Source organism: Melospiza georgiana, chromosome 9 (genome assembly GCF_028018845.1).
Source record: "Melospiza georgiana isolate bMelGeo1 chromosome 9, bMelGeo1.pri, whole genome shotgun sequence".
NCBI lineage: Eukaryota > Metazoa > Chordata > Aves > Passeriformes > Passerellidae > Melospiza > Melospiza georgiana.
The window spans coordinates 26,928,170-26,951,278 of NC_080438.1; the positions used below are offsets into that span (position 1 = coordinate 26,928,170).

Genomic DNA, 23,109 nt, shown 5'->3' on the forward strand with positions numbered 1-23,109 from the left:
GCAGCCCGGGGCGGCGAGGAAAGGAATTGTCACATTAGCCCACGTTACGTCTGTTTATTTACACTTTCAAAGCCTCATTGGCGGCACGGACCCACCTTAAAGGAGGTCCAATCCTGTCACAACAGCAGGCCTTGGACCAAACCCTCCCCACAGCTCCAGAGCGTTAAGATGCTTTGTGAACAAAAAGTACAAATCACATCGCCTTCACAAGGCTTTATTCAGAAGCAAAACAGTGGGGCGAGGATAGAATTAAAGAAAAACAAAACAACCCCCCCAAAAAGCGAAAACAAAACATAAAATAATCCCAACCAAACAAAAACAACTCCTTTCTGCTCTAGACTGGGATCACTGGTTCACTCTCCTCCAGGAACATGGAGATGTCCGTATGTCCATGGGACATCGCTGTCCATCCTGCTGCAAAACACATCCCTTGTCCTTGATGTTTCCAAGGTCTTCAGTGAAAAAATAATCTAAAATAGAAACTACTATCTAGATGGAGAAACTGGTGCTGTCATCTGAAAGAAATAAATAACTCCAGTGAATATTTCGGCTCCTTACCAGAGGACACAAGAGGGCACATATTTAAGTCTCAATACTAAAATCCATTACTGTCATTTTGATTCTTATTAGGCATCTGGAATGAAAAAACTGATTTTGCAGGAGGAAAAGCCACTAAAATTGACTTGCATGGTTGGATTGTGTCATTTTTTAATGTGCCTTTCACTGGGCACATTTGGCTATTTTTTTTACATTATTTATCTTAAATCTAATATAGTTTCTACTTAGTAAATATCCTGGTTTTCACAAACACACTTGTGGCTGGTGTACTTGGAGTGGCCTGGCTATTAGCCTGTTCCTGGACCTCCTCCAGAGAATTATCCAAGAGAATTCAAATGTCATTCACTGCTGGCAGCAGTCCTGGATGCCAGGAAGCAAATGCTCAAAGCCATCCCAGAGAAGGAATGCAGTGCAGAGGGATGGATGGCTCAGCTCTGAGTCAGCCCTGCCCAGAGCCTACACAGATGTCCCCACACAGGGCTGCTGCTCTGAAACACTGTCTCAAATACCAAGGGGGAAAAACCCAATCTGCTTTTTGTATTAAAAGGAAAGAAAAATTGGAGTCTAACAGTTTATTGCTTAAGTTTCACTGGTGCAGAATAAATTCAAATAAATGCTTTGGAGTTTTTGTAAGGGCTTAATTAATTTTATTTATACATAAACCCCATTTAGCAAAACAAGTCTGTTAAACCCTTTTCCATTCAACCATAGTGATGGGGAAAAGATTCAGGATGTCTGTGATGACTGCAGAAAAAGGAAGTTTAGACAGGGTTCTCACCTTATTTAGTGACTCTTTGTTATTACTGTTGTTCCATTGTGAGCAGGAATAATAGGTGCAGGAATAACAGGTGCAGAAATATCCAGTTCAGGGGCATCAAAAAAGTATGCCTACATTATCAGAGAAAAAAACAAATTATTTAGAGAGAAACATACAGTGCTGCCTCATCCAAGCTCTTTCTTTCCACACCCATCAAACACAGACACACAGATCCATCTACTCTGGAAGCTGTGGAAACTGAGACCTGGTGACACCCTTCTACACACTGCAATAAGGAAACAATTTAAGTCTTCATTCTGTATTTCAATGGCCTCAGGGTCTTCTGTTTTCTAACACTTACTGTGTATGGAAACATAAACCTGCTAAAACTCCTAAGCCCACACTTTATATTGAACATTTGATCCTTTAAAGGACTAAGAATAGTACTCATTGGAATAGAGTGCAACTGGATACTATAAAGATTAAGGCTTTGCTGGTACTATGATGAATTCCAGGTGAACTGGACTCAATGATCCTGATGGGTACCCTCCAAACTGGAGATATTCTACGACTCCATAATTGATTATTGAGCACTGTCAGGGTCACACTGGTGTCAGTTTTTGCTATGTTTAAAATAACTGCAATTTTTACATTGGAGGTTTGTTGCATATTTTATGAAAAATCCTTTTGCCAGGATCTTTTCTCCTGAGAAGCTGAGCAACTTCAGCTTCTCCAGGTTTTGCTGCTTTGGAATGTGATCTGGAGAACTGTTTACCCAGCATGTGAAATTGTTTTTACTTGATGACCAATGACAGCCACCTGTGTCGAGGCTGTGAGCAGTCACATGATTTTATTATCATTCCTTTCTATTCCTTGTTAGCCTTCTGATGAAATCCTTTCCTCTATTCTTTAGTATAGTTTTAATATAATATATATCAGAAAATAATAAATCAGCCTTCTGAAACATGGAGTCAAGATTCTCATCTCTTCCCTCGTCCTGGGACCCCTGCGAACACCACCACAGAGGTTTTCCTGGTTAACCAGCCAATCCTTCCTTCCCTGTCCCATAACACCACCTGTCCTAGGAAACGAGAGATCAGGGAAAAGGACTGGCAGTGTCCCACCAAGCATCCAACAGCCAGCAGGGCGTGCAGCAGCAGGATGGTGGCCACGGTGGCCACGGCGACGCGGCGGTTGTCGTCGCGGACGGCGGGCCAGAAGGTCATCACCAGCACGGAGCCCGAGAGGCACAGCGAGAACACCATCAGCACCCAGCGCACCACCTTCTGGGGGATGATCCACAAGATCTGCAAAAGGCAGCACAGGGCTTGCAAAGGGCTGGCAGAGAGAGGCTGTGTGTTCTGTGATGCTGTCAGCACTTCTGTTTGTGCACAAATGAACTCGCGCCTAAATCTGACACATCTCTTACTGGAGGGAAGGGTAAGAGCAGTGCTGAGCTTCACTCCCAGACACAACACAGGTGAATCTCAAGTTATGCCACTCCCTTCAAGGCCTGTCCTGTTGCAGACATCTTTTATGGAAAATCCTTTCCTTAGGATTTTTCCTCCTGAGAATCTGAGAGGCCTCAGGAACAAAATGTAAACAATGGTTATCTGCTGCTGTGGAATGCAACAGGTGATTGGCCCATGTTAAATGTTTGTAATTAATGGCCAATCACAGTCAGCTGGGTTATCATTCTTTGCTATTCTATTCTTAGCTAACCTCCTGATGAAACCCTTTCTTCTACTCTTTTAGTGTAGTTTTAATGTAATATATATCATAAAATAATAAATCAAGCCTTCTGAAACACGGAGTCAGATCCTTGTCTCTTCCCTCATCCAAGAACCCCTGTGAACACTGTCACACTGTCCCCAGCCAGTGAAACTTGTCCTTGGAACCATCAGCATCTGTTCCCTGGGGACACAAACATCCTGATTCCCGAGGCTGCCTGCCAGGCTCACCAGCAGCACCTTGCTTGGTTTTGCTGCCTCTGGGGAAATGATGTGTCCTGGGCTTTTCCAGCACCCACAAGACACCTTTACACTAGACAAGCCTCAAGAAAAAGAGCAAAAGATTTTCCCAGTCTCCAAAATTTCGACAAATATCAACAATATTATAAGAAAGAGCAAACTTTCTCAGGCAGGACATGTGAGAGGGGCACTCTTAGCCATACATACCGCTGTGGGAATGTAAACGAAGAGGGAGTAGCCATACACACACACTATCTCCAGGAAGGAGTAGGAGACAATGTTCATGACTTTACTGTTCCTCCACATCAGGAATCCCCAGAGAGCAAGGGGGACAAGCCAAGCGTACGCATAAATCGTTGTAGCTGCTATGGACACTGGAAACACAACAAAGGTTTTGAGGTTCTGCTTTGAATCCTGACAGAACCAAAGGTGTATAAGCATTCAGCATGAAAACTAGAAAGCTACCTGTGAAGATGCTTCCAAAAGATGAAGTTTGAATTATTAATAAACTGAAAACTTTGCATTTATATCTAGTTTACACCCAGTACTCTGCCAGCACTTCAAGTAGGTGATAGCAGTGATAATCTGATCTGGTAATTTTCTGCCCTAGGCCTGCAGGTTCCTGGGAGGCCACAGATCCAGGAAGGCCCTCACCAAAGCACCAGAGTGCCCAGTGCTGGGCTTTCACTCTCTGTACAAGGAGGCATCCACTAAGGCTGGAAAATAATTACTCGTGCTTGATCTTCTAAATCCCTGAAACTAGCCTATGTTCTGAAGAAACAGGGTTCTGCCAGTCACAGCCCATTTTAAGGGCTTCTTTCATAGGTCTAAAAATTTAAAGACAGCAATCAATAAAAAGACTAAAGTGTTAAATCAAAGCCATGACCTGGTTTCATAATACTTCATTTGCACATTAAAAAAAAAAAAAAAGACACCAAAAAACAAAACAAAACAAAAAACCACCAAAAAAACTACTCCACAAATGACTACTTACAAACCTTTTCTGAACTCAGGCACGTAGTGGTACGTTGGTTTGCCCAGATGGATGAAGAAATTTGAGAGATTGCCACTAACAGCAATGGTGAACACGAGTGTAGCACATATCCAAAATGGACCTTAAAAGGGAAAAAAAATCAATAGCACCTCCTCTGCTGTCTTGTTTTCTAGGCCAGCAAATAAAATGTAATACAGACTCAAAATATTTAGCACAGCAAGTAACTTCTCCCACCTCACACCTACCATAAAGATCAGGATTGCTGCGGATATACAGCCTTACAAAGTTCTTCCCAGGGACTGGGAACACTGATCCTTTGATTCTGTCCAGGACCTAAGAAACATAAGGATTTGTCTGACTGACAATGCAAGAAGGAAAAACACCTCATTGGATAAGGCATAGTTCAGACAACAGTTCTCCTCTGGAGCAGAATATTAACCTGGTATGTGTCCACATCGAAGAAGGTCTGGTAGTACTCAAAAGTCCAGAAAGGGGCACTTTTCTTCTGTCCTGCAAGCAGCTAGATGGTGGGAAAGGCAACATGGAAAGTGTTACAAGCACACAATTTATGCATTACTAACTCATTTACACAGTAGTCACATGATTTTGGTACCCAAACTGAAAACAAACACAACAGGGCAGGATTATGTAATGGTTTCCCTCTTCCCCTCCAACAGCTGCAGACAGCCAGTCTCTTATCTCCCTGTAGGCAGAACCACGGCCTGAGGTTGTAAAGAGCAGCCTGCTACTGCCTGCTGCCACATCATCTGGAACACTCACCCTCACCCCCTCGACAAGTCCCTTCTGCTGTCAGAAACACAGAACGGCCTGTGCTTGAAGGGACCTTAAAGATCATCTCACTCCATCCCCCTGCCATGGGCAGGGACACCTTCCACTATCCCAGGTTGCTCCAAGACTGGCCTTGAACACTTGCAGGGATGGTGCAGCCACAGCTTCTCTGGGCAACCTGTGCTAGCACCTCACCACCCTCACTCACAGGACAGAATTTCTTCCTATAACCAATCTAAACTTCTTCTCTTGTAGTCTGAATCCATCCCCCTTGTCCTATTCTCTACATACACTTGTAAGAAGTCTCTCTCCATCTTTCTCACAGGCCCCCACCATAGAGGTGAGAGCATTACCTCTGTTTTATCGGAGTCATCAGTGCCTAGTAACTCATCATCCTCTTCCCTCCCTGACTCCTGCAGGTGGCTGTGCTGATTCTTGGGGATTTCGACTGGCTCATCAATGCTTATGGTGGTGGCATCAGGATTTGCTGCAAGCAAATTAGCTGCATCGTCAAATTCTGCAAATAAGTACATTACAAGACAGGTGATGAACAAGACACTAAAATTTTTGTTCTCATGGCTCAAATAAATGCATAAATACCCTGAGATAGAACAACCACTAGTTTAGGCATGTTGGGTATGATCTATTTCCTAAAGTCCAAGCTGACACGGATCAAGCCGAACATTCAGCCAGTGGATAAAGTGTGAGTTTGCTTTTCCTGCCAGTCTGCCTGCAGGATGTGACACCGGCAGGACTGGAGCCTGTCCTGTCCTGCCAACAGCCCCAGCTCAGGGCCAGCAGGTCTCTGCAGGGCAAGGGAAAGCTGCCTCCTAGAGAAAGGGGCACTTTTAATATTCTCCAAAAACTGACGTGAAATTTTTAATGAAGAACTAAAGAAGTCTGAAACCGGGGCCTTCTGCAAGTTACAGAGCGCTCTGCCCCCTTCCAGCTGTCACTTGCTACCACAAAGGATTCCAGTCTACGACTTCCGTCAACACCGGTTACATTTTTTATCTGGCCAGCAGTACAATTCCATCTCTCGAAATTCAGGATACCTGACCCCATCCTGACCGCACAAACAACACTCCCAGGACGTTTTCATTCCGCGAACGCTTAGGGACGCTCCCAGAGCCGCCAGCGCCGGACGGCTCCCCCAGCCGGGCCCAGCCCCGCGTCCGCACCTGCCACATCGCCTTTACCTTGGAATTTGAGGTCGTCCGCCGTCGCCATTCATCCGCCGGGACGAGGATCAGCTCCTCGGGGCTCGACCCTCCTGCAAGAGTTCAAGGTGGCGCTGGGGCTGGGGCGGGTGCGGTCCCCGCCCTGTGCCAGCGCTGCTGTGCCCCGCGGCCGCGCCCCCCGAGCCCCGCACCCGCTCGGGCCCCGGGCCGGGCACCCCGCACCTCAGCACCGCCGCTCCGCTCCCTTAAAGGCGCCGCCGCCGCCGCGTGGCCCCGGCCAATCAGCGGCGCCGCTGAGCCCCTCTGCCCCCGCCCCTCGGGGAGCAGCAGCCCCGCCGGTGACGCGCCTGGCACCGACCAATCAGAGTCCGCGCGGCGCTTCCGCGTGCGCGCGCCCCCGCCCCCTTAAAGGACCCTGCTGTCTGTGAGGGAACATGGCGGGGCTGTGGGTGTTCGTGCCCTTGTACAGCTGTTACAGACGTACACTGCGTGTTCTGGCGAATGAGAGTTTTACCAAAGAAACGCAGAACGGTTCGGGTTGGAAGGGACATTTAAACTCATCTCATTTAATATCCTTGCCGTGGCACGGACACCTCCCACCAGAACGCGTTGGTCCCAGCCCCGTCCAGCCTGGCCTGGGACACTCCCAGGGATCCAGGGGCAGCCACAGCTGCTCTGGACACCCTGTGCCAGGGCCTCACCACCCTCACAGGAGAGAATTCCTTCTGCGTACCTGCTCTAAACCTGCCCTCTGATGGTTTGCAGCCATTCCCCCTTGTCCCGTCACTGCCTCACTTGTCAATGGCCTCTTTCCACCTGTCGTGTGCTGGAAGGGCACAGTTAGGTCACCACAAAGCCTTCTCTTCTCCAGGCTGAACAGTCCCAACTCTCACAGCATCCCTCTGATCTCTGATTTTGGTATCCTCTTGAGGCCTCGCTCCAACAGATCCACGTCCCTCCTGTGCTGGGGACCAGCTGAGTATTATATATACTGGAGCATATATATATATATATATATATACATATATACACACACACACTTTTTTTAGGCTTTTTTTTTTAATCCTTCAGCCCCAAAATGCCAAATCCTGGAGCGCAGCAGAGCCCCAGAGCAGAAGGAACAGGGCACTGTTTGCACAGCATCTGCATCACCCCGAGGCCTCAAGCATCAGCACCTTAGTCTACATTGTGGGATTCAGGGAGAACAGCCTGATCCAGCTGCCCTCATTTGCACAGCGCAGCCCACATCTGTGGATAAGCCTCACATCTCTGCAGTGAGCAGCACAGCCCCACCCTGGCTGCACTGGCTGCCCTTGGTGCAGCTGGAGGGAGCACTGCTGACAGGATCCTTGCTCACCCAGGGGCTGAAGAGCAGGGACAGCACAGTGTGCAAGGTAAGGCAGAAACTTAATCAAACACGTGGATGTTTTCCCTCCCCCTCACCCTCTACCTCTACCTTTGCCCCTGCCTTGCATTGTGCTCAGCAGACCTCTCCACCACCATGTCGGGCATCAGGGTACTGCTGCAGAAAATCCTGATCCTCCTGCAGGTTACTCTGTCTGTTGTGGTGGGCAAAACACTGATGATACTGTTCCCCAATGCCATGAAAAGATATATCCTAAAGATGGGCGAAAAGAGCAGAATGAACAGGAATCCAAAGTTCAGCTATGAAAACTGGGGCCCCACTTTTTTCAGCTTCAAGTATTTGCAGTTTGTGCTGAAGGTGAAGTGGAAGAGGCTGGAGGATGAAGCCTACGAGGGACACCCTGCTCCCAACACGCCAGTGGTGACCCTCGGTGGGGAAGTTTGTCACCTCCTGGATTTCATGAAAGGTCAGTAATTGAGTTGGTAATTTCAGTAATTGCATAAATGAGGAGATGCTGCTGAGGGAGCAGGGACAGGCAGCTGGCACTGGAGTCCATCATGTGCAGACCACCAGCACCCACCTGCTGGAGAAGATGCAGCACATTTACTCCAGCTGCCTCTTGATTGTCAAAAATAACCTGCATTTATCACCCTGTCTGTGCTATCCCTTCACACCACTGAGCTTTTGCAAGAGCTGACTCTGCCTGGAAACACTTTTTGCTGAAAGCCAAGGTAATAATTTGTTTTAGGGAGAGAAGGCCCAGAACTGAAACGTGTGCAATGATTCCTGAGTGTTGGCTGTCATTCCCTGTCCGTACAGAAAATTCCACACCAGCTCCCTCAGCTAGCCTAAAGCCTAGAAAGCACACAGTGGGTTTTTCCAGATCTAAAGTGGCTGGGAATAAAGCAGAAGTAGCTGCTTTGTACTTTGTCCGCTGCCTCCCACTGAGATCTCAGCAGAACGTGGAATTAATCATTAAGCTGCAGCCTCCATCCCCACAGGAGGGATTACATCCTTCTCTCACTCTGCATCCCTAATTATATATAGATATTTATGTAGAAAATGGGCTGTAAATTTATAGAAGAGAAACACAGTATCTACAGGAAGGTACCACTGTTATTTAATTCTTTAGGATGTGGATCTATGGTTAGCAGCAGCTTTTAAGTTAAGCCATGCCAGAAAGGTCTTGGACAAATTTAATGGAATTCAGCATAACCAGACTAAAAAAGGTGCTTAAAAATCCTGCAAGCTCTCTTAAATCAAGGCCTTGCAAACAGATGCCAACATAAACACAATATTGTGTTAATTTGTAAGCAACTGCAGATACTTTTGCCAGTGTAAGGTTAGTTTAATAATAATATATAACCAGAGTTCTGTTTGGACAGGAAATTGCAGAAATACATTCAAAGCATGAAAGCCTGTGATGCATGACTGAAAAGTCTGCAGTTTCCCCTCAGCTCAGCTTGAACTGACACATCTAAAAAAAATCTGGACATGAAAAGGCACTGGGACTCTGTCCTCAATGCCCAGCCCTGAACCACTGTCCCTGGATAACCTTGCAGAAGGCCATGGTTAGTATTTTTGAAGTTGCTCCACACTAAGGATCTCAGGGAGGCTGAGATGCCCTTTTGGATCAGCACCCTATCCCAAAAATGTTGGTAGCTTGCTAATTGGCTCTTGTGCTGAGGCAAAGAGGAGCTGTGTGACTGCAGGGTGCCTCCTGCCTGTACTGGGCAGGGTTCCCTCAGGTAAACTCCTTGCTGGATGCAGCACAGACAGGGCCAGGCTAGGAAAAACACCTTTATGGCTGCTTTGCAGAGATAAAGAGGTTCTGCTGCTGATTTTACTGACCTAGGAGAAGTTTATGAAGTGACTTAGTGCTGTCCAGGAATCCTTGCACCAGAGGCTCAGTTCAGTGTATTTAATTCTGTCCTTCCTCCTTAAGCACAGAATTTCTTTTTTTTTTCCCCCAGATAACCGACCTTTAATCCTGAACTTTGGAAGCTGCACCTGACCTTCATTTATGCTGAAATTTGATGAGTTCAACCAGCTTATCAAAGATTTCAGCTCAATAGCAGATTTCCTTATCATCTACATTGAGGAAGCTCATGCAGTAGGTACAGTACAAACACCACAGCTACAAACGTGTCACTTCCTTTAGGAGAAAAAAAAGGTGTGCTAGCAAAGCAGGGGGCTGCAAACAGCACAGAAATCTTCAAATCAAGTGGCAACACCACATCTAGGCACAAGTTTGTGTCCCTAATTCTCCTGAGATTCTACTTACACTTCTGACTTTACACTCATGTGAAGGACACATGTTTTAACAACTGCCTCTCAATGTTATACAGCTCCTTTTGGAAAGAGGAAGAAAAGATAATTCATAAAACAAAAGTTAAGTGTACAATATGTTATGTGTTGAGAGAACAAATAAAAGTTTTTAATATTTTTCAAGAACAGGATGTAGACTCCAATTTGAAAAAATTAGCAAGCAAACAAACCACACTTGTTTATCTGCACTGGATTCTAAGTAACACAATGGCACTGGTTTTACCCCAGGATTAAATGTTTTTCTAAAACCTAACGTTTACAGTTTTCTAGCAATATGTCATTTTCAACAGCTGAGAATCAGATAATGACTAAGTCAGTCATCAAACTCTTTCACTAGTTTCTGCTTTACTGGGAAGAGTTGTGTGCAAATGTTTGTTTGCATAGTTCTGATAAACAAAGACATGGCCTGGCTCACATTTCACTTCTCACAGACCTGTTATTTTGGTTTATAGGTTTAATGAGTACAATCAAGCAAAATGAACATTGACAAACCTTACCCAATACATGTTCCCCACCTGGTGTCTTTCTAGGGTAGATCTATGTGGGAAAATTTCAGCTAAAATCCATCAAATATTTCTGAATCCAGGGCAAGAAAATACAGTTTGATGAGGGGGGAAAAAAAAAGATCTTGGGACCACTTAATAGAAAGCTCTAGTGCTGCTATAACTTAAGGAGGGCTTTCATTTCATGGCAAGTTTTGATGTTAGGAATAAACTGTAAGATTATTTTAACCCAGTTTTGGGATGTGACACACAGTACATGCCCACCTTTGCACCTATTCAGAACCTTCACTGCTAAATCCCTTCCTCATTTGTTTTAGATGGATGGGCTTTTAAAAACAATGTCATTATTAAAAATCACAGAAGCCTTGAAGATCGAAAAATTGCAGCACAACTTCTTCAGAAAAATCACCCTCTGTGTCCAGTGGTTTTGGACACAATGGAGAACCTGAGCAGCTCAAAATACGCTGCGCTGCCAGAGCGACTCTACATGCTGCAGGGAGGGAAGGTCATCTACAAGGTAAAAAACATCAGCACCAATGAGCACAGTGTACAGAGAATTTTAAATTTTAAGGTGACTTGAGACTGCTTTACATGTAACAGTATTTCGTTCTGTTTGAGAGTGAAACATTTCACAATGCACTGTAAATGTGGAGAGAAATGAAAATGCAGCAAAACCAGTCTGGGCCTTTATAATGTACATATTTGATGTACACCTCAGTCTTGCTCAAATATTTACCTTTTGGCTCACTAGTAACCTGAGGTACATCTAAGCTGTGAAATCCAGGAACACTTCCCACCTCCAGGATCCAGACCCAGTGACACAGCAGGGTGTAACCAGTGTGTAACCATCTCCCAGGGATGGCTCCAGTGGAAAGGGAGCCCAAGGCACACCTGCCCACAGTTCTGGTGCAGCTGCTGTGCTCTGAAGGATTTCTGCTCTGCCTTCTTGAGCATCACTGTGTCATTTTATTGCCTCTGCAGGGAGGAGTGGGGCCTTGGAATTACCACCCCCAGGAAATACGTGCCATCCTGGAAAAACTGAAATAGAAAAAGAAGAGGACTTCAAAGCAAAAACTATTTGGATAAAGAAGTTCAAGAATAGTAACTTACTACTCTTATCCCACATGCAGTAATGTGGGAACTGGGTCCATTGAGCTCTGGATACCAACATTTACACTTGTAAGGAATATCCTGCAGGATGAATTTCAGGGTGGTGACATTTGCAGGAGGCCACTAGCATGCAAAGCCATTATTTTACATTACTATATACACATTGCACTTGTGTGTATAAAATGTTCCCTTTCACTGACTTAGGAGGCTTCTGAGCAAGACAATCTCTGTCAACATCTGTTTCCATGAATATTTGTTATGATGGTCCCAGCTTAAAGCACTGGTGGCTGTGACCTGATTCTAGAAAATATTTATAGAAACAAGGGGTTGATCTACAATTATTAAAAGTCTATCAAAACACTTCATTTGGCTTCAGATTATTTCCCTTCCTGCCCTGCCTCTCTCCCCCAGGTTATTTCTAAGCATTAGCAGATATTTATATTCATTCTAATAACCTCTGAGTTTGAGCTGATCAGAAATGTACCAATTTAAGGACTTTTGAAGGACTTGTTTGACAGTAGGAAGTAATACATCCCACTTAAGTAGCTCACACTTTTTTTTCTATTTAATTCAGAGTGCAAGGGAAACATTTTATAGGAAATTGAGTTTTAATTAATGTATTATGTAAGCCTGATAAAAATATACTACCTTAAATGGACTCAGTTATGTTCAGGTGTTCTAAGCTGACAGCTTAGGTTACAAAATGAAAAAGCTGTTACTAGAATTAACAACTGCACTGTGTTGTGGTTGGACTTGATCATCCTAAAAGTCTTTTCCAACCTAAATGATTCCATATTCTCCTATTCTATTCCATACATTAAACCAGCAGGGAATACATACCACATCCACACCTTCAGAAACCACTTTAATACAGGGTGCTAATAATAAACATTCTCTGCAGTGCAGCTATCAAAATGTAACTTCCTTATGAAAAATAAAAGTGGAGGCCCAAAGTTAAGCTGGGCTCAAGTGTTCTCTGCTGTGCCCTCTGCCATCACCCGGTGCACTGACACAAAATGATCAAAGGCAGATTTGATGATGAAACGCAAGTAAGTGGCTTGGAACTCAGGAAGCTGCAGGAGGAATAAAAATAATGTTATTGCATTCTCTGTAGTAACAAAACTACCCAACCACATTTGCAGAAGTTTGTTAAGCCACAAGGATCTGGATCTTTCAGTGTCTGTTTTTTGAACTGCACATAAATTGAGTTCTTTGACCTGCAACTCAAAAAAAAAAATCCCATCACCTCCTGAATTCTGCAGCCTTAAAGGCAGCAAGTGAAGGAGGGAAGATTGCCACACTTCTGGAAAGGGCCCCTGCACCTCGTTAGGAGCACTAGGCAGGTGCAATTTCACAGCATAATCTACTGAGGAGCAGCTGGGAAGTGCAATTTCACACCAAAATCTACAAATTCTTCTCTTTAACACCAACTGAGCAATAATTGCAAATAAAGACATGTTTGGTTTTTTTTATGGTTTCTTCCCACTTAGTCCAGACATCCCATTTCATGAACCACTACTGATGTACACTGTAAATACTCACTGGAAATTCTTCCATTTGGAGCTGCCCTTCTCTGTGCTGCAAATCTAGAAAATATATTTTAAGGTAAACGATGAAGAATAATGTGAGAATAATGTGCAATGAAGTTTTCACAGGACTCAGAGTTCAAATGAGTTTAAGGACAATGAATTTACACTGCATATAGACACTGTTCTTTTTTATTTTTACAGGTGATTTAAGAGAATACTTTTTTGCAATATCCCAGTGTGTGTGTATATATATCCTACTCATTACAGTGTTAAAAAAAGTCACCCAAGAGGCCTAAAAAAAGCCAATCCCCAAGCCAAACAATGCAGGAAATGGCACTCTATTATACTATGTAAGCCTGTTTTTAATTTTTGGAACATAAAGTGCACAACTAGTGCTTTTAGCCCTTATACAGCATTTTACTCTCCAAACTGCTGCAGAGACCAGCAGTGTTAACAAAATTCACTCAAACGTGACTGTTGCATTAATGTCTAATAAAACAATCATCACCCCACACTTTACTCAATAAATAGATGAGGGGCTACAGGGATTCGCTGAAAAACACCCCAACATTGCTCCCACAAAACCCCACAAACTCAGTCTTACCTTTTTCAACACACTGTTCAAAACCCACAGGGTCTTTAGATGTGCTTCTTTCAATCCTTAACGTCCGCACTAAAATATATATCAATTTAAAATATCAACACAAGTTCTGATTCTTTATTGATACTGATATTAATTCCTTCACTTTACAACCACAAAACACTTACAAAGCATTAACTAATTTATTTTTTCTCTAAGCTATGGGGATTGTGGATATGAAGTATGATTGCTCTGTGAAAATGAATCTTTATGCAAAATTAAACCTTTATGTGAAGTTAAGTGTTTATGAATCTCTTAAAAGTGGCTACATACAGACTAGGACGCTACTGTAGGAACTTTTATTAAGGCACAGACACACATTTTAACATAGCACATATTACCTACTGCAAGACACAAAGTCTTACCCAAATAACACTGGATGGCAACTTTGCTGATTTTTACACATTTGGGAAAACCAATAATCAGTTCCTGTGGGAACATGCCTGTCGTCGTCCAAAATGTTTTGGAACTTCTGTAGAGAGAACAGGACAAAACCCTCAACGGCAGCTTTCCATCTATAACCATCTTGAATTAAATTTATCACAGAAAAATATGGAGGAGAAAGGAAGGGGGAGGTGGAAAAGGAAGGGTAGAAAAGCAGGGGGACAGTGAGGAAGGGAAGGAGAGGGATGAAAAGGAGGAGGTGAAAGAGGGAGATAGGGACGTGGGAGGCATTTTTATTTGGGGTACTGTCAGCAGTGCCCTGTGTAAGGAGGGGCAGCTCTCTGGAGGCATTCCCACCTCGCCGGGCAGGCTCTGTACCCGGCCGGCCCCACAGGAGCGCGCAATGGCGGCGGGCCCCGAGCCGTTCCATCCACCCTGTGGCGACCCCAGCGTGAGGGCGAAGGGCCGAGCCCGGGCCAGCCCCGGCGGGCTCCGTGCGGGAGGAGCCGCTCCCGCCGCCCGCGCCCCCGCCCGGCCCTCACCCGTCCGCCACGCTCTCGGCGGGGTGCTCGGCATCGCTGGACGTGGCCAGGACCAGGGCGGCCCCCGCCGAGCTCCGGCACCAGTCGGTGCCTCTCATCGCGGGCCGCGGGCTGCCGCTCCCGGGCAACGGCGGCAGCGCCCCGCCTGCGGCCGCTCCCGGTGCGGGAAGCCGAGATCGCCCCTGGCAGGGCGGGGGAGGCCGGGCGGGACCCGGCGCTCCCGCCGTGCCCCGCTCCGCCCCGCCCGCCGCCCGCCCCCCGCGCGGCCCCGCCCGCCGCCCGCGGGCGCTGCGGGACGGGCGGCGGGAGCGCCGAGCCCCGGCCCGGCTGACGGCGCGGCCCCTCCCGGGGCAGGTAGGTGGGATGAGGGGGGATCGGGGAACGAGCGGGATTCTGGCCTCCCTGCCCGGGCGGGGACCCTTCCCTCTGTGCCCCCTCCCCTTGTGCCCTTCCCCTGGTGCCCCTTCCCCTGGCGCCCCTCGGGGCTGTGCCCGCTCACGGCGCGCTCACCCCCGGGTACAACCCAATCCCTTCACAGACCTTACCCAGCGTTGCCCCGACCCCTCTCCGGGTTGGACCCGATCCCTTCGCACCCGCCTCCCCATCCTTTCCGGTACCCCCGGCCCCCCTCGGGCAGGGCCCGGTCCCCTCCCGCCCCGCAGGACCCGATCGCCAGCCCCGCAGGCCGGGAGCTGAGAGAATCCCATCCCGGCCCTGCCCCTCGGCATGGCAGCTCTGGGCTCTCCTGCCCCCCGGCTCTCCTGCCAGGACCCTGCTCACCAGCCAGAGCCCCCGGCAGCGGCTGGGGAAGGGGCACCGGGAGATTCCCACCCTGCCAGGGAGGGAGCTTCCAGCAGGCTCCATTGCCCAGCTGCAGTCAGACATGTGCCCTCCTCTTCCTCCTCCTCCCCTTGCTCCTGCCTGCAGCAGAGCCAGGCCTGGTTGTAGGGGCACTTCCCACTCAACCCCAGCCCCTCTCCCACTGCCCCTATCTCCATCCTGGACCTGGGATCCATCCCGGGCCTCTCAGCCAGCCCAGGGGCCAGTTCCCCCTCGGATGGGGTGTGTGGCAGGCAGCTCACAGCCCTGCTCCACACAGCCTGCCCTCCTTGCTACGTGGCCATGCTCAGGGCTCTAAGGGGAACTGCCAGCTTTAGGGGCTTCCCTGGGTCATGTTTTCCTCTGTGGCTGTTGTTCACCCGTCTGTGATTTGTTTTTGCAGAGCTGGTCGAGGGGAATGTCGTACTGTCTCCACTCAGAAAGCCATTTGGATACTGGGCCAATATACGTGCGTGAAAATGGGAAGCTGCATGTGGTAAATCGGGGTGCAGGCGGCGTACACAATGTCACTCCCAAAGCAAGACCTTTTAGTCTGTTTTCCAGAACTTTTTCAGTGGAGCTTTGCATGAACAGGGAGGATGATAGGGCAAGGAGGCAGAGGACTGATCATTTCATCTTCACGTACACCAAGGAGGGGAACCTCCGCTACTCAGCCAAGTCCCTCTTCAGCCTCGTGCTGGGTTACATTTCTGACAATGTAGATCACATTGACTCGTTGATTGGTTTCCCAGAGCAGATTGCTGAAAAGCTCTTTTCAGCAGCAGAAGCAAGACAAAAGTTCACAGAGCCAGTGACAGGACTGAGAGCTCTGCAGAAGTTCACTGAAGCCTATGGCAGTTTGGTGCTGTGCTCACTGTGCTTGCGGAACAGGTAAGTGTGTCCCCTAACAATCTTGTCTTCTGCTAGCACACTTCAAGCTTCCCCTAAATTAAATTTAAAATACATTTTGGGCTTACAACACCACCTAATTTTAATGAAATGCCCTGAGTCTTATCTGATTCTTGTGCTTGCTGCCTTTCATCCCATACCTTTCCTACAAGTGGAGCTGTAGGTTTCATTTTAAGATAAAAATCATAACAGAGGTGACAGACTACATCTGTTTCAACCAACAGGGGATCTTATGTGGAGGATTAAACCTGCAACTATTTTTAACAATAATAATCAGCAGTTCTGTGGAAATCCGTGTGCTTAGTGCCTTCTCAGGCATTTCATGGGATGTTTCTGTAATTGCTGTTTAAAAGCTTTTCAGCACACTTAGCTGACTGTACAGATAAAATACACCCTTGCAAATTGTTCAGGTTTACCAACTATATAAACTTGCTGTCATGTCTCATTTTGGGGGCTTAGAAGAAGATACAGACTTGTGGGTAAGTTTCAGGCTCTGAAATCAGGCAGGTTTTACCTTATTTTATTGTTGTTGCCATCCCCATATTGACTGTACTTTAACAAGGTCCTGATCACAGCCCAGCACTAGTTTTTCAATCTTCTCAATGCCCACATCTTTAACTGAAAGAGTCTTGCCAAGTTTAAAACTGGATTATGTTTTTAAAGCCTTGCTCCTACTGAAGTCCTTCCCAGTAATAGAACTGTTCTCTTCCATCTTTACACTTGAAAAAGGGATGGTTTATCCAGTTTAAAATCAAAGTACTGGCATATTCATCTGAAGTGCCAAGGGTGTTCTGAGCACAGTAGGAATGTTTGAGTAGAAGTCAATTATCCTTTGTTTTATCCTTTAAACCTACTCCCTTTTTATCTCTAGCACAGAAAATTTTATGGGCTTAATTTAGAAATTAAGCTACTTCTGGCATCTTTTGCCATTACAGAAAGCTGAGTTAAGTATCAAGTCTTTGAAATCCAGGAAGTGAGGCATTAAGGCGTTTTCTGATGATTTTTATTTCTAAAAGAGCCCACTCTTCTCTCCAGAACCCTAACAGCTAATAATCTCTCTCAAGAACTGGCTTATGCTCTGACTGTATGTTGTGCCTCTTGCAGAGCCAAATTGCACAGGCAAGGGGCGTGAGGGGGGTGGTTTGATGGGTAAAATTACCCTGGGAGGATATTAAGGTCCTCTTATATGCATGGACAAAGAGGTGTTCCTGCAGGGATCAAATTAAAAATCACCCCCAGTCTATGCAGTGAATTTGCTGGCCTCAGGGTGTGTCTTGCCATGGGGAATACGAGGTAAATTCAGGAGAGATCAGTGAATTTGGAGCCACAGGGGCAGCAAGAGGTGACTGCAGGGAGGTGCTGAGGGCTACGTGCTCATTACTGCATACTCATGCCTGCCATTCTTCAGTGGTTTGTTCCCATCTCTGAGCCTCCTACTGAATGGCTCCAGCACAGATGTTTGCGTGGCTGCTGAGTGAATCAGAGCAGGGAACCAGCACAGCTAAAAAAAAAACAACCCACTGAGTAACTGCTGCCTAGGGTGTAGCCACAGCTCTGGCCAGTCCTGGACTTCTACTCCTAGTCAAGCATTTTATTGACATGTAAAAAGTAAAATTTTGCCGCTGACAAGCTATTCTGTCCTGATTAAAATCCACATTTGAGGTGGATTTTAAGCCTGGATGAATGTGGGTTTGTCTATACCCTTCCTAGACACTGAGGAAGAGCAGTTTGTGAAGCTGACTTATGATAAACTGGGATATTTTGCATTATCCTGAAATAATACAGCAATAATCTGTAAAGAAGCTCCTAATAGCAATATTTGCAAGTTGAAGTCTTGTTAGCCCAGTATTTTGCAGCGAATCAAAACCATGACAGTGATCTAAGGAGAAGACTGGGAATTCAGACATGTTGTGTGCCAGCTGCACATAAAGAGGTGCTTAGTGCAGCTGGGTAATTTATGTCAATTTTCACATAGTACTTAGCAGAAACGAGTGCTTTGTGCTTGTGACACTTGGGGATGTAGACACCTCCCTACATGCCTGAGCACTCAGGGCTTTTTTCTCTTTTTTTGGCTTTGCAGATACCTGGTTATCTCTGAAAAGCTTGAAGAAATTAAGTCTTTCCGGGAGCTGACGTGTTTGGATCTCTCCTGCTGTAAACTTGGAGATGAACACGAGCTGCTGGAACACCTCACCAAAGAGGCCCTGTCTAGGTACCAATTTCTTGAGCTAAAAAATGACACTTTCTTTCCTACCACTAAGCAGTTCAAAGAATCAGGCTGAGACTTTAAAGAGAAGTTTCACAGGCTGCAGAGTGTAAGGTTGAAGATTTTGGTTGTTCATAAAACCTGTTCCGTAGGTAAACAAAATACAGAATTTATTGTACACAAAGCACATACTGAATCATAAAAAGTACTAAAATTATGCAAGACAACTTACTGTCTCATATTTTATATCAACTTTTTATAATTTTCATTGTCTGGGTAAGAAATGCATCTTTCTCATTTGGAACAGTTTTACATTTCCTATTTTTAAGGGGGAACTTTATCAGCCAAATTTTTAACCAAACTACTGTTCTCCATGAAGATTACTGCAAGAAGGATGTTGATTATTTGGTTAGTTAACATCTCAAAACAGTAAATTTTGTAATTTTGTTTGGTACCCAAAAATGACAAGTAGATAATTTTGGAAGCATTAGGTAGGATGACTGCTAATTAAGGATATTATGTTGCTGTAAGATTTTGGTGCATTTTGCATCAAGGTTTTATCTTGAAGTGCTCTGAAGAGAGCACTTCAATTTGATGTTTTTCCCTGAGTTTTGTTAATCAGTGCTATAAGACCTCATTATTTTCTTAAAATCACTGCTTATGATCACTTATCGAATCTGCCCTCTTTTAGTTTGCCAAGCATTTTTTCTTAGTTTTGAGTGCATTTCAGTTTGGCAGCCCTGGTATAAAGAACTTCAGGGTATAAAGAAGCTTATTGTCTCTGTTGGCAAATGTTTGGCTCTAGGATCAGTTTGTCACTGGAGCTGTGGGAATAGCTGCTCAAGCAGTGCTTCTGTTGAGCTAGCAGGGAAATATAAAGATATTTGTTACTCCTGCTGACCCAGGCTCCTTCCTCGCTGCTTTTTACTGTGAGCCTGGAGGGCTTGGCACAGGATGACCCTTCTGACACGGAGTTTTGGGACATTTTACAAAACTCTGAGAAGTAATGACCATGAGCTCTGTGTTTGTATCTGTGCTGGCAGTGTGAAGAGGCTTCTCCTGAAGGACAACTCCCTGTCAGACGCCGGCCTGCGCAGGATGACAGCGCCCGTCCGTGTGCTGAAAAAGGGGCTGGACAATCTGCTGGTGCTGGACTTGTCCTGTAAGTGCTCCATGTCCCACAACAGAGAGAACCTGTGTCCTTTCTGATAAAGAATTTATCCTCCTTAAGGATTCCTTCCACTGAAGGAATACCATTAATTTGTTGATTCCTATGAGCCAGCCCCAGATTTGACCAGGAGCCTCCCAGAAGGCACAGGGCAGACCTGAGGTCTCAGGCATTTGCTCCTTACATAAATATTTTTAGTAGTTTGAGAATTTGTGTTGTAAATGTTTCTATTTTGATAATTAGAGGGGGAAAGTCAGTCTTGTTCCAGTATTAACTTTTGGAACAAATACTTACTTGGTATTTTGATAATGTTTTTCCACGTCATGCAACTTAATTATCTTTACTTGGCCTTACAGGTAACCCTAAAATTACAGATGTGGGAATTGGATACCTTCTTTCTTTCAAGAAACTGAATTGTTTGGACATTTCTGGCACAGGTCTCAAGGTAAAAACTATCAGAAAAAGTTTACTGGACAAGTGTAATAATAAAGTTCTTGCCCTCTGACTGCTTTATGTCCCTTTTTTCCCAGGATGTTGATGCTGTTATAAAGCGGCTTCAAATGCAGATAGGCCTGGTTCACTCAAAAGTGCCTCTGAAAGAATTTGATCACAGTAACTGCAAAACAGAGGGATGGGCAGAGCAGGTAAGGGGGGTTAAACCTGTTTTACTCTCTAAAATTTTGCCATATAGAATACAAAATTGCTGAATAGGAAAGAACAAGGGATGGAGTTGTTTCCAATGATATTTCTGTAAGTTTTGCAAGACATTTGAACTGCTTCTTTTGTTCTTTCAGACAGTTCTGCAGTGGGAGCAGGCAGTTTTGGAGGCCATGAAGCCCCAGGACAACCTGAGATCCAGAGTGACAGCTCTTCACTTCTGTACGTAACTGCATGGACACCACAGAGCTGATTTATTTTCTTTCCTACTGGGACTATTCCCACACTTTTTTGGGTTATAGTACAAATAGCATCTCAGGTGTGCAGTTCCAGCCTTTTGTGTAACTGCATTACAATGTAGTTGAGTTTTTTCATTTGTTAAACTTGTGGATAATTCAAGTACAGCTCATATAACAACTGAGTTTCTTCCTTAATATTCTGAGTCCAAAATATAAATGGTATTTTTTTCCTGTGCACATTTCCAAGTTGGCTTGGCCAAAACAGTTCGTACCACAAAGTTATGCATTTTACAGTATAATTCTGTTTTTCCCAAAATCTAAACTTGATATTTTTGCTTGTAGATGGCAAGACACACAGAATAGAGGAAGTAGTCAAATGCACACTGGTGGAGCCAGAAACTAAAGCATCTGGAAACTTGCAGTTTTATAAAGAAAACGTTGAAAATTGCCATTTACCTTTGAAAAAGGAAGTTGCAGGCAGCCATGAATTAAAGAACAATAAAAAAAGAGCTTTGGCTGAACAAGAGAGAGAAAGGACTTCCAAACAGAAGCATCTGTGCCTCACTGTGGAGGACTGGGATTTGTTAAATACCTACTGAGTCAGAAAGAAGTGGGTCTTTTGTTTGTTGTTCTCTTGCTGATGACAGGATTTGGACATATTGAGAGGGAGTGACAAAGTACTGTTAAATCTGGTTGCTGTGACATGCCTGTGGGGTAGCCTGTGCTGGGGGAGGGATAGAGACAAGAAGGTTGGTAATGCTACTGTATATTTTCAATACATAATAATTTTTTCAAATAAAGTTTTTGTTGTCATCCTTAACTAACTCTTCTGATGAAGGTGTTTTCCACCAAAACAGCTGCTCCTATTCCTGCTGCTCTCCTGCCTCTCGAGGGCCAGGACACAAATCACTGCAGCTCATCTGAAATGAGGCTGCACGGGGCTTGTCAGTGCCATGGGATGTTTACAGTGCTGCTAGAACAGAAAGCTCAGCCTGAAAGCACCAGGCTGTGCTGATGGGGCTGTGCAGAGGGAGGGAGCACAAAGGATAAGCACAGACCTCTGGGAAGGGAGGCAGAGGCAGCAACACCTCAGCAACAGCCATTGCAGAAGCACAAAGTGGAACACAAGTCCCTTTTCTTTCTCATTTTAGCCCAGGAAATGAGAGCTGGAATGAGGTTACTGTAGAGACTATGCTCTGCAGTTGTAATTTGTTCTCCCTTACAAGCAAATTCACTGCATTTGAGATCATTCTGTGGTTTAAAACCCATTTTCAGTGTGCCTGCAATACTGCAATACACAATACTAACTGTGCTTCTCCATCTGACAACACTGAGGGGCATTTATAATTCAAATATTAATTATGCAGATCAGCTGTAAATCACCTGGACACTCAGACCTGTTCTGTGTTGGTGTGTGCAGCTCTAATGCTGCAGGTAACTGTTAAACACTGAATTCCTGCCCTGAGTGTTTCCATCACAACTGGCTGAGGAGCACAGTGCTCATCCTTGTCCTCTTGGGCCTCATGAGGCCAAGGATTTTCTCCAGGTTTCCCCTATAGTGCTTCTTCCTTTTACACTGTTGTCTACCATAATTCATCACCAAGAAAAAGCAGCACATCCTTGGAAACCATGAAGAGGCCAAGAAAATGAACTTCAGCTCAGAAATGCATAAAGAAGAGAACCCCTTTGTCTTTTCCTTACTGCTGAATTTTCCTCAAAAAAGGACTACACACAAACAAAGCAGGCACACTTGCATTCAAATCCTAATTTCTTTTCCCAGAAACTCAAGGCTATTAATACCTTCCCCTGACAACTACATCAGCTCTCTGCTGAGACAAATTATGGCACAAAGTGTGATTCAAAACAGTGGCTCAGTGGGGAGGAAGATCTGCAATCTTCCCCCTCAAGCTGTCTCTGGTGCAATTGCCACCATGGAATTTTTGGCCATCCCTTCCACCATTGGAGATATGCTGATCTGACCATGGAGAGATGCACATTTTTTTACCAATCCTAATTTTACCAAACCCCTTACCTGGGTCCTGAGCATAAGGGTTCCTATATATATATTTTTTTAAACAATCCTTACTACACTGGGATGACATTTTACAGGCAGAGAGAAAACAAGCTGTGCACCCTGGCCAGGCCTGTAGAGAGACAGGTGAGTGAAAGCAGCTTTACCTTTCCCCTGTGCAGAGTTTTGCCATCTCATTCCAGGCAGAGTGTGAGTCACAATACTGTAAAGCTATTTATAAAAAGATCTCTCAGATTTCCAGCTGTATCCCAGTGACAAATTAGAAGCAACATTCACCATTGATCTGAGTTACAGTGACAGGCAGAGCTGCAGATCACAGGACTGAGAAGAAATGAGGGAACAGGGGTTTATTTTTAAATATCTGTGACCTGAGGTGGCAATGGGAAGAAGATCACCTCATGGGATTTCTTTTGGGCCTAGAAAAATAA

General features: G+C 45.3%; 4 protein-coding genes across 4 annotated transcripts; 2 read left to right on the plus strand and 2 right to left on the minus strand.

The window, feature by feature from the left end:
* Window positions 1-40: 40 nt before the first annotated feature.
* YIPF1 (Yip1 domain family member 1) lies at window positions 41-6,490 on the minus strand. Its single transcript, XM_058030066.1, has 10 exons — window positions 6,472-6,490; window positions 6,268-6,341; window positions 5,422-5,585; window positions 4,719-4,799; window positions 4,525-4,612; window positions 4,284-4,400; window positions 3,493-3,659; window positions 2,440-2,622; window positions 1,337-1,446; window positions 41-515 (listed from the first exon to the last, which is right to left on the minus strand). The coding sequence occupies exons 2-9, from the start codon at window positions 6,296-6,298 to the stop codon at window positions 1,342-1,344; spliced, it is 936 nt and encodes a 311-aa protein (XP_057886049.1). The 5' UTR covers window positions 6,299-6,341; window positions 6,472-6,490; the 3' UTR covers window positions 41-515; window positions 1,337-1,341.
* Window positions 6,491-7,328: 838 nt separating this feature from the next.
* Window positions 7,329-11,916, plus strand: DIO1 (iodothyronine deiodinase 1). The gene is made up of 4 exons (XM_058030479.1): window positions 7,329-8,081; window positions 9,589-9,732; window positions 10,764-10,963; window positions 11,428-11,916. The coding sequence occupies exons 1-4, from the start codon at window positions 7,673-7,675 to the stop codon at window positions 11,491-11,493; spliced, it is 819 nt and encodes a 272-aa protein (XP_057886462.1). The 5' UTR covers window positions 7,329-7,672; the 3' UTR covers window positions 11,494-11,916.
* Window positions 11,917-12,400: 484 nt separating this feature from the next.
* IFT25 (intraflagellar transport 25) lies at window positions 12,401-14,827 on the minus strand. The gene is made up of 5 exons (XM_058030480.1): window positions 14,652-14,827; window positions 14,091-14,197; window positions 13,690-13,758; window positions 13,099-13,142; window positions 12,401-12,629 (listed from the first exon to the last, which is right to left on the minus strand). The coding sequence occupies exons 1-5, from the start codon at window positions 14,747-14,749 to the stop codon at window positions 12,522-12,524; spliced, it is 426 nt and encodes a 141-aa protein (XP_057886463.1). The 5' UTR covers window positions 14,750-14,827; the 3' UTR covers window positions 12,401-12,521.
* Window positions 14,828-14,936: 109 nt separating this feature from the next.
* Window positions 14,937-21,469, plus strand: LRRC42 (leucine rich repeat containing 42). Its single transcript, XM_058030023.1, has 8 exons — window positions 14,937-15,005; window positions 15,874-16,361; window positions 18,460-18,591; window positions 19,629-19,747; window positions 20,110-20,198; window positions 20,284-20,397; window positions 20,548-20,632; window positions 20,992-21,469. The coding sequence occupies exons 2-8, from the start codon at window positions 15,889-15,891 to the stop codon at window positions 21,246-21,248; spliced, it is 1,269 nt and encodes a 422-aa protein (XP_057886006.1). The 5' UTR covers window positions 14,937-15,005; window positions 15,874-15,888; the 3' UTR covers window positions 21,249-21,469.
* Window positions 21,470-23,109: the final 1,640 nt, after the last annotated feature.

Excerpts from the sequence above, each read along its gene's own strand:
- YIPF1 (XM_058030066.1), bottom strand. The coding sequence starts at position 6,298 with ATGGCGACGGCGGACGACCTCAAATTCCAAG. Across the intron at positions 4,800-5,421 it reads ATGACTCCGATAAAACAGAG|CTGCTTGCAGGACAGAAGAA; the intron begins GTAATGCTCTCA and ends CCCACCATCTAG. Across the intron at positions 4,613-4,718 it reads TCGATGTGGACACATACCAG|GTCCTGGACAGAATCAAAGG; the intron begins GTTAATATTCTG and ends TATGTTTCTTAG.
- IFT25 (XM_058030480.1), bottom strand. The coding sequence starts at position 14,749 with ATGAGAGGCACCGACTGGTGCCGGAGCTCGGCGGGGGCCGCCCTGGTC. Across the intron at positions 13,759-14,090 it reads TGCCATCCAGTGTTATTTGG|TGCGGACGTTAAGGATTGAA; the intron begins GTAAGACTTTGT and ends TATATATTTTAG. Across the intron at positions 12,630-13,098 it reads TCCAAATGGAAGAATTTCCA|CTTCCTGAGTTCCAAGCCAC; the intron begins GTGAGTATTTAC and ends TTCCTCCTGCAG.
- LRRC42 (XM_058030023.1), top strand. The coding sequence starts at position 15,889 with ATGTCGTACTGTCTCCACTCAGAAAGCCATTTGGATACTGGGCCAATA. Across the intron at positions 16,362-18,459 it reads TCACTGTGCTTGCGGAACAG|ATACCTGGTTATCTCTGAAA; the intron begins GTAAGTGTGTCC and ends TTGGCTTTGCAG. Across the intron at positions 18,592-19,628 it reads ACCAAAGAGGCCCTGTCTAG|TGTGAAGAGGCTTCTCCTGA; the intron begins GTACCAATTTCT and ends CTGTGCTGGCAG.